General features: G+C 38.0%; 1 protein-coding gene across 1 annotated transcript; it reads left to right on the top strand.

Moving 5' to 3' along the window:
- The first annotated feature begins 6,277 nt into the window (after positions 1 to 6,277).
- Positions 6,278 to 10,489, top strand: LOC145953417 (uncharacterized). The gene is made up of 6 exons (XM_083067368.1): positions 6,278 to 6,508; positions 7,507 to 8,088; positions 8,630 to 8,866; positions 8,993 to 9,076; positions 9,215 to 9,302; positions 10,023 to 10,489. Exons 1-6 carry the CDS (start codon positions 6,278 to 6,280, stop codon positions 10,487 to 10,489), a joined length of 1,689 nt encoding a protein of 562 aa, XP_082923494.1.
- Positions 10,490 to 10,840: the final 351 nt, after the last annotated feature.

Below are 10,840 nucleotides of genomic sequence, written 5' to 3'. Positions count from 1 at the left end.
AAGATATAAAAATCACTTTAATATATAACATTAAAATGCACATGTAATGGACATGGACTACAAATTATCATGGATGTAGCGCTAGTAACACATATCACATGGTGTATTGTTGCTAGCAATACACGAGAGTAATCTAGGAGTATATGCCGGGTCACACCCTTTGCGCACTCTCACTAGAAGGACATACTACCAGGGTCTAGTCGAGATAGCTAAGCTTGCGCAAGATACATCCTATGCACATAATGGACAAGACTAGGACTTCCAAATCGAGCTATCCCCAAGGACTAATCCCCAAGCTTTTGCACAAGGGGGCCTTCCTTGGCAGTGTATTCCATATCGTACCCTTAAAAATATTTATGCAAATGATGTATGTAAATCAAGACTCTATGCATTCTCGTATCATATTATCATGTCTCATTATCATATAACATTATCATGTCTCATTATCTCATATCTCATGTCTCATATTCACTTTTTACATTATCTCATCATATTCACATAGTCTTCACAGAGCACTTTAATTCATATAAAAACTTGTCTATTTACACATATTCGTACATCTCATCCAATAAGGAACACAATAGAACAATAAGAAAGAAAAATAGAAAACATTCATTTGCCTATTTCTCAAAAGGTTCTCTCAAGAACCCACAAAGCACTATAATTCATATAAAAAACATTTAAAACAATATAATTTACTCATATAATTGCCATTTCAAACAATCTCCTCTTACAATCACCAATGCATTCCCTTAGGGTTTCCCATAAGAACACCAAAGTCTGCAATTATAATCCAACACAAACACTACTCATACATACATACTAATTATATCAATTAGAACATTCAAGAAGAAACAGAGATGAAACAAATACAATTGGAAAAAACCCCTCATACATGAGCATACAACAAACATAGGATTGGGGGTGATGAGCCATTATTTTCCCTTATTTATTTACCTTTTTTGTACTTATTTTAATTGATGATTTGGGTTTAATCGCTTATTAATTGCACAGTTTCATTGTTTGGGCTTCATTGGGCCATTAATTCAAATTTTAATTAATTTCAATTCACTTGGTCTAATTTTTGTCTATTAATTATTTTTCAGGTTAATTGTGAAGCATTTTTGGGCTTGGATATTATTTTTGGACTTCAAGAGATAAAGTGCCACGTCAACACCACATTGCCACATCAGCAACAACATTTTTGTTAACCTTATTTTTGTAATTTTGGGCCAGACACATCGGTAGGGGGGCCCATTTTTGCGTTTTTAGGTCTTAAGTCTAGGTTAGGGCTAACCTAGCAGCCACCACTTTGATGTGACCACGTTTTTAGTTCTCTCCTTCTTCTTCTTTTACATTTTTGGTGGCTCTTCCCTGCCTTTACGTTTTTGTCTGTTATGTGGCTTCCTTTCTTTTATGTTTTTCTTTTGTTTCTTCTCTAGTTGTATTCAAAAACTACACTTTTACATTGAAGTAATACAGATTATTCATTTCCTTTCCTTCTACCTTGTTGTTTCTTCATTTGTGTTTTAATTAATGGAAGGCTAAAACCCCTGGTTGTCTCCTTGTTTCGGATTGTAATCTTTGTTTGAAGTTGGGTTCGTATTGTATATCTCTGTTCTGCTTGGTTCTTCTTCATTAAATCTCTGTATTAATGCATTCATGCTTAATGGGTTGTCGTTAATGCCACAGTTTGTAACAACCCGCCATAGCCGTCACACTACGAACAACATTACACACTACTAAATTATATTAAAGAGTATAATAAAATATTTTTACAATACAAGTTGCTAATCAAGTAACCAAAGACGACCAAATATATACAACAAAATATGCTACCATAAGGTAGCCTACAAAAAAATTCTATCTCCAGGCACCTCCTGTGGCCTCTAGCAGCTATCTCCAGTCTATCCCTGCCCTGCTCCCATACAACGTATGATCATCGCAGTCCAAACCACATGGAAACATGCAAGGGTAAGCTAGAGACAATAAACAACTCAATATAATTTAATCTGCAATATAACAACTATAATCATCTTCATATTTGACACAAAAGATAAACAACACATATATATATACATCTTAACATCATTTCAACTTAATTCCACATATCAACGCTGTATCAACACCTCTCAACAAATACATGTCTAAAACAACTTACAATACAACATAACAACACTATCATAACTTAACAACACAACAACAAATATACAACTCATATCAACAACAAATCAACTCATCAACAACTTATGCGTCGTCACGCATTTTGACTCGGAGATCTCCTACAACATGGTAAGTAGTCTAAGTGGCTAAGTCCTACCAAACCGACAACACAACACATTTGGATATCAATCCACAACACGATAATGATTTCTCAGACTTTGCCACTTAAACAAGGAAGTATAGTACTCGGTTAGGAACTAATTTCCCGACTTTGTACTTTACTCAAATTGGCCACTTGTAATGAGTATAGGTCGACCTGACCCCTATACCGTAGTCGCTTTGTAATCGGTATAGCTCGACCTTGCCCCTATACCGTGGTCGCTTTATAATCGGTATAGCTCGACCTTGCCCCTATATCGTGGTCGCTTTATACACGTGTGCCTCGACCTTGCCCACACACGGGATCAACTAAGTCCTAGAGGAGAACAACACAACGATCACTCCAAGGGACAACTTCCCAAAGAGGGTTTTTCAACAAATTGGGCTCTCAGAGCACCACAACTATCTCAATCCACACAATGGGATGAGCAACTTCGAAAATATCTCCCCTAGTCCTAGTGATCAACAACTTATCATCACAGCTTAATCAGCTTACAACTCAATAACACAACTTTACAACAATAAGCAACTTAACAACTTTACAACGATAAGCAACTTAACAACTTTACAACAATAGACATCTCACGACTATAGCATCATAAAGTAATCTCTTTTCAACACATGGAACAACATAAAACTTTATATCAACATACAACTCTATACTCAATAGGCATCTCTTCATTTCATCTTCTACTCATCATACGTCTCAGTGTAATTATACAATTTCTTATTCAATTATACAACTATGCAATTTTAATAATTTTAACAACATGCAAACAACTTAATTAAATAACTATAGTCATTACAATATCAACTTAATACAACTTAACAACTTTATAAACAACCTCACAACATATTTAAAATTCATCCATCATGTCAACTTACATAACATAAACAACATAAATCAACTTAAGCACCCAACAACTCAACTATTTCAACAAAAGAACATCATGCATAAAGCTTCCCTAACTCTCCTGAAATTAAACAACATATATTCTAACTTCCCTTACCTGAAGAATGGCTTAGAATAGCCAAGAAGCGAAATTCCCTTTCCGAAACTCAACCCGGGACTTCAATCCACCCACAACAAGCTTCCTAGTCCAGAGTCCTTCTCTCTAAAACCTTTCTCTAAAAACCTCCATTCCTTTTCCACCATCCCCTCTATTTATAGACATTCAGGAGTGGCCAGAACGACCTGTTCCAAATCCGGAACGGCCCGTTCTGCACCCCTTCACCAAGTACAAAATTTAATGCAGAACGGCCCGTTCTGAAACCAGAATGGCCCGTTCTGGGACTCATCCAGAACGACCCGTTCTCCATCCAGAACGGCCTGTACTCCCTCCGGAACGGCCCGTACTCCCTCTAGAACGGCCCGTACTCCCTCCGGAATGGCCCGTTCTCAACTACATTTTATAGGTCAATTCAGTAGTTTGGAACTGCCTGTTCTGGGCTACTGAATCACCCATATTGGGCTTTTGGGTCTGAACTTGCTACGTTACACAATTTGCTTAATCCTGTGGAGAGGTTCAATGTTGTATACGTTTGCTTAATTCATGTAGGGAAGTCTTGAGTTAATCTTCGCTTAGTTGGTTAACTCGGATGGAACAAGGATTAAGTTATTGACAGAGTAATCTCTTGTGAACCAGGGATAAATGAGTTACAATCTGAACAAGGAGTAAATTTGCTTTACTTGCTATGCTACTTTGCATTTTATTGTGTTTTAAGTGATAAATCTGAACCAAATCCCCTTCATGTTTGAACCTTTGATAGAAAAGAGTGGTCCTTGGGAGACGACCTAGGAAAGCCTCCTAGTGCTGCATTAACTTGTTTTTATTTGATTGGGTACGACCTCGATCAAATTTGGCGCCGTTGTTGGGGACCATCGGTTTCTGTCAAAGGGTTTGTGTTATTTGTTTTTGTTGTTTAAAGTGTTATTTTGTGTGTTTTGTGTTTTTGTTAGTAGTGTAGTGTTTTAGAGTCTATTATGTTATGTGTGTTTTTGGTGTAGTGTTTTAGTGTATCAGTTTTGTATACTAGTTGGTGTATCAATTATGTGTTTGTGTTTTTGTGTCCCACTACATGTTATGTTGTGTATTTGTGTTTTTTATTAGTCCCCCCAGGCGTAGCAAGTATACCAATTGAAGAATCATGCTATTCATGCAACTAAGAGAAGCAATGGAACATTAATCCAATGGAACAGTAAATTTGAAGTCTAAGTTGTAGATTGTTAGAGTAACTCTGTTTTAATTTTGTGCATGCTCTGTTTCACTTAGGCATACTTTGTTTTCTTCCTCTACTACTCCTTTGTTCAGGTGCCAAAATTGTGGGAAGTGATGTGAAATTGTGCATTTCATGTGTGTTGGTGAATAGTGCTAAATAATACCCAAATTTTCCAATTACATGTGATTTTTAGTTTTGATAGCTAGACTTGTTATTTTTTCTTCAAATTTGGTGTGCAAACTTCTTTCAACTTATATTTGGTGTAAAAAATCCCAGAGGCACTTATAGTGGTCCTGATTTGAAGATACAAAAATTTTTGAAACTAGTTTTCAGCAAAACTTCAAACTGCCATAACTTTTGCTCTGGTTATCAGAATTGGACATATTATATATGCATTTGGGGTAGAAAAAAAAGAACTATCAAAACCAGTCTGCTATGTTGGATGGCCCCACTTAGATTTTAAAAAAAAAGGTCATTTACTATTTTTTTCTTCTAATTTTGAAGTTTTATTTCCCTATTTTTTCAAACTTTTCAAAGATTTTTCATATAGTTAGACTTAGAATCTTGCTTTCAAATTTTTCGTGGTAGTTTCTAATGACTTTAGGATGATATTGGTGCATTAGTTTTGATGGTTTCTAAGTTGTCATGGAAATTCTCATTTTACCCCTACTGTTCACGTATCCTAATGCATGTGTTGCAGGTAGTGCATGGCTATGAGCAATCCAGGCTTTTTGCATCCATTTGACCCTGAGATTGATAGGACATTCCATAGACTACTTAGAGAGAATATCATTCCATCTTTAGATAGTTATAGTGTTAATCATAGTGTAAGTGTTGCATCTGAGGTCGATTCAGTTCAAACAGAAAACATGGGTGAGCAACCTTATAATGGACCTTGTGAGAGGACTCTTAGGGAGATGGCTGCACTTGATTTCACATATGAGAGTTTGTGCATTCAATATCCTGAGGAGCATGTTCCTTTTGTGCTTAAAAATGGACTAATCCATTTGTTGTCCAAGTTTCATGGTCATGTAGGTAAGGATCCACATAAACATCTGAAGGAGTTCCATATTGTTTGTTCTACCATGAAACCTCCTGATGTTCAAGAGGACCACATTTACTTGAAGGCATTTCCACACTCATTGGAGGGAGTTGCTAAAGATTGGCTGTATTATTTAGCACCCAGGTCCATCACTAGCTGGGATGATCTTAAAAGAATGTTTCTGGAGAAATTCTTCCCTGCCTCGAGGACCACTACAATCAAAAAAGATATATCAGGGATCAGGAAACTTGGTGGAGAGAGCTTGTATGAGTGCTGAGAGAGATTCAAGAAATTGTGTGCAAGTTGTCCTCACCACCAGATTTCTGAGCAGTTGTTACTGCAATATTTTTATGAGGGGCTGAATAACATGGAGAGGAGTATGATAGATGTTGCAAGTGGTGGAGCACTTGGTGACATGACCCCAGCTGAAGCTAGACACTTGATAGAAAAGATGGCCTCCAACTTTCAACAATTTAGTACCAAAAACGACAAATGCAATTGTCATCAAAGGAGTTCATGATGTGGCCACTGATGCAAATAAAAAGTTGGAGAGTAAACTTGATGCATTGGTCAACCTGGTGACTCAACTTGCTACAAATCAAAAATCTACATCTATAGCAAGGGTTTGTGACATTTTTTCTTCAAATGATCATCATACAAATGTTTGCCCTTCTCTATAGAAGTCTAGAGTAAATGAGCATCCAGAGGCATATACGAAAAATATTTACAACAGACCTCTTGTCCAGCAACAACAGCAGCAGAGTTATGACCTCTCTAGCAATAGGTACAATCCAGGTTGGAGAAATCATCCTAATCTTAGATGGTCCAACTAGCAACAGCAATAACAACCATCCCCTCCATTCTAGAATACTACTGGTCCTAGTAGATATGCCTAGGGATGGCAATGGGGCCCCATGGGGGCGGGTAATAGTAAACCCGTCCCCGCCCCGCAGGATGAAAATTGGCCCCATACCCACCCCATATCCATGCGGGTATCCATGAATTTTTTGAATACCCACGGATATCCATGGATATTTATAAATTTTTTAAGAAATTAAAAAATTATATTAGAAATAATTTTAAGTTTATATTTAATGTCATTGAAATATTAAAAATAAAAATTTAATGTTAATTTTGAACTTGTATTTAACGTTAATTTTGTTGAAATAATAATAAAAATGCAAGATAATCAATAACTTAAAATATATCAATCTCACAAGTGAAAGTCTCATGTCAGAAAACTACAATAATTCAATCTCATAATTCCAAACGAAAGTAAACAACTTAAAATACATAAATCTTATTGTGATGACTAATGTGTGGGTTGTGTGACTATGGAAAGAAAATAAGATGAGAGAGTGTAGTTTTAGGGTTATGTGGTACAAGGATAATTAGGATATTTAAGAAATATTATTAAACGGGTACCCGCGGATATGGATATCATCATACCCGTCCCCGCCCCGTTCATAAATGGGTAAAAAATTATCCGTCCCCATTATCCAAAGGTACCCAATTAGCCTATCCATTTATTATCCATAGCGGATTTTACACACAGATACCCGCGGGTGTGGGTATTTTTGCCATCCCTATATGTGCCTCCCCCTATCCAACAACAGCAATAGAGACAACATGATGCACCTGCACCTCCACCAACTCAACCTTCTACTTCTTCTAAGCCTTCATTGGAGGAGCTGGTGAGGCAGATGACCATCCAAAACATGTAGTTTTAGCAAGAGACCAGAGCCTCCATCTAGAGCTTAACAAATCATATGGGGCAGATGGCTACTCAACTTAATCAAGCACAGTCCCAAAACTCAGACAAGTTACCTTCATAGACAATGTAGAATCCAAAGAATGTGAGTGCCATCACCTTGAGGTCTGGCAAGAAGATTGACATACCTGCACCTGATCTTGCACCTTAGCTTGCAATTGAGCCTATACTTGAGAAAGAGGCCCTTGCAGGTGGTAGCAGAAAATCTCATACAGGTGGACCTTCTTCCAGTGCACATAGTGGTGATCTGCAACAGCCTCCTATCCCTCTTTCATTTCCACCAAAATCAATTCCAAGAAAAAAGATGGAAGAGATGGATAATGAGATATTGGAGACCTTCAGGAAGGTGGAGGTGAACATACCTCTGCTGGATGCCATCAAGAAAATTCCCAGATATGCTAAGTTCTTGAAGGAGTTGTGCACCTACAAGAGGAAGCTGAAGGGAAATGAGCGAATCAGCAAGGGCAAAAATTTCTCAGCACTCATAGGTAAATTTGTTCCACACATTCCTGAAAAATGTAAGGACCCAGGTACATTTTGTATACCTTGCATTATTGGTAACAGTAAATTCAAAAATTCCATGCTTGATTTAGGTGCTTCAATTAATGGCATGCCTCTGTCCATTTTTAAGTCTTTGTCTCTTGGACTTCTACAGCCTACGGGTATGGTCATTCAGTTGGCCAATAGGAGTGTTTCCCATCCCACAAGTTTCGTAGAGGATGTCTTGGTTCGGGTTGGTAAACTTATTTTTCCTGTTGATTTTTATGTTCATGATATGGAGGAGGGATTCTCCCATGGTTCTGCCCCAATCATTTTGGGTAGACCATTTTTGAAAACAACCCGGACCAAGATTGATGTTTATGCTGGCACCTTGTCTATGGAATTTGGTGATGTTGTTGTTCATTTCAATATTCTGGATGTCATGAAATTTCTTTATGAAGATCATTCTCATTCTATTTTTCGTGCTGAATTGATTGATGATATAGTTGATGAACACATTCATGATTTAGATTCTTTTCATGTTAAGAAACATTCATTTGTTTGAATTTTATAACTATTTATCATGCATTGAATCTGAATCTAAATTTGGATGTGATCTTAATTATGATGATGCATCTGAATTTGATACTTTGGGTGTTGTACCTCTTGGTCTTGATTTCATAGAGTCAGAATGCACTAACCATGTTGTAGGAAGTACAAAATAATTTGATTTACAAGTTGAGGTACAGGCTACGGAACCCCTTCTCCCTTCTCTGGTTCCTTCTAATGTTCAGCCAATACCTACACTAGAGTTGAAGCCACTTCCAAAGAACCTGAAGTATGATTACTTGGAGGATGATGAGAGATTTCCTGTGATAATTTCTACACCCCTTGATGTTGATAAAGAGGATAGGTTTTTGCATTTACTCCGGAAGCACAAGAAGGCAATTGGTTGGACCCTGGCAGACATTCCTGGAATTAGCCCATCCACGTGCATGCACATGATACTATTGGAGGATGGAGCTAAGCCAGTGAGATAGCCTCAGAGGAGACTTAACCCAATGATTTTGGACGTTGTAAAGAAAGAGGTGACCAAGCTTCTATAGGTTGGGATCATCTATCCTATCTTAGACAGTCAGTGGGTGATTCTAGTCCAGGTGGTCCCCAATAAGACAGGCCCCACTGTTGTTAAGAATGAGAGGGATGAGCTCATACCCACCAAAGTGCAAAATAGTTGGAGAGTCTGTATTTACTACTAGAGAGTCAACCAAGAAATAAGGAAGGATCATTTTCCTCTGCCCTTCATTGATCAGATACTTGAGTGTCTAGCAGGTAAATCTCATTACTATTTTCTTGATGGTTTCTCTGGTTATTTTCAGATTCACATTGCTCTTCAGGATCAGGAAAAGACCACATTCACTTGCCCCTTTGGCACTTTTGCCTATAAGAGGATGCCCTTTGGCTTATGTAATGCCCCTGGCACATTCTAGCGGTGCATGCTTAGTATTTTTAGTGATTTTCTTGAAAATTGCATAGAGGTGTTTATGGATGATTTTACTATTTATGGATCCTCTTTTGATGCATGTTTGGATAGTTTGGATCAAGTTCTGAATAGATGCATTGAGACTAATCTTGTTCTTAATTTTGAGAAATGTCATTTCATGGTAGAGCATGGTATAGTTTTAGGGCATATCATTTCTAGTAGGGGCATTGAGGTAGACCCTGCAAAAATATCTGTAATTGCACAATTGCCTTACCCCTCTTGCGTGCGAGAGGTGCGATCTTTTCTTGGCCATGCAGGTTTCTACAAGTGCTTCATTAAGGACTTCAGCAAGAAAGCTCTTCCACTATCCAGCTTGTTGTAGAAGGATATTGAGTTTAATTTTGATGACAAGTGTAAGGAGGCGTTTGTCTGCCTCAAGAGTGCCTTGACCACCACTCCTATCATTCAGGCACCAGACTAGATAGTTCCCTTTGAGATGATGTGCGATGCTTCAAATTATGCACTAGGGGCTGTCTTAGCACATAGGGTTGATAAATTGCCTAGGGTGATATACTACGCTTCCAGGACGTTAGATACTGCTCAAGCAAATTACACAACCACAGAAAAAGAACTTTTAGCTATTTTTTTTGCACTTGATAAATTTTGGTCATATTTGCTTGGTTCTCGTGTCGTTGTTTTTACAGATCATGCAACTCTAAAGTACCTATTGAAGAAGGCTGACTCAAAGCCTAGGCTGATCAGATGGATGCTCTGGCTTCAAGAGTTTGACTTGGATATCTGTGACAAGAGCGAAGCACAAAACTTGGTGGCAGACCATCTCAGCAGGATTGAGAGAGTTGAGGATGAGAAGACTTTGCCCTTTCATGATGATTTTCCTGATGAACACTTCTTAACTGTTTCTGTTCCTTCCCCCACCCCTTGGTTTGCAAACATTGTGAATTATTTAGTTGCTTCTATTTTTCCTCCTTTGGCATCTAGAGCTCAAATTGATAAACTTAAGAGCGATGCTAAACATTATGTTTGGGATGACCCATATTTGTGGAAGTTGTGTAGTGATCAGGTAATTAGGAGATGCTTGCCAGACCATGAGATTGATTCGGTCCTGCAGTTCTATCATTCTTTTGCACTTGGTGGTCATCTTGGCATTTAGAGGACAACTTGCAAGGTGCTTGACTGTGGTTTCTACTAGCCTACCATCTTCAAGGATGCGTGGAAGATTTGCAGCACCTGTGAGTAGTGTTAGAGAGTAGGAGGATCTCTTTCTTGGAGACAGGAGGCGCCTCAGCAACCCATGTTGTTCTGTGAGGTCTTTAATGTCTGGGGTTTAGATTTCATGGGTCATTTTCCTGTTTCTTTTGGTTTTCCATATATTCTCCTAGTTGTTGATTATGTTTCAAAATGGGTGGAAGCCAAGGCCACTAGAACTAATGATGCTCGGATTGTTGTGGATTTTGTCAGATCTAACATATTTTGCAGGTTTGGAGTACTTAGAGCTATTTTT

The sequence above is a fragment of the Cajanus cajan genome, chromosome 11 (genome assembly GCF_000230855.2).
Source record: "Cajanus cajan strain Asha chromosome 11, NIPB_CcT2T_4, whole genome shotgun sequence".
Classification (NCBI taxonomy): domain Eukaryota; kingdom Viridiplantae; phylum Streptophyta; class Magnoliopsida; order Fabales; family Fabaceae; genus Cajanus; species Cajanus cajan.
Note: the sequence above shows the minus strand (reverse complement) of the source record. Positions and strands in the feature narration are given on the sequence as shown.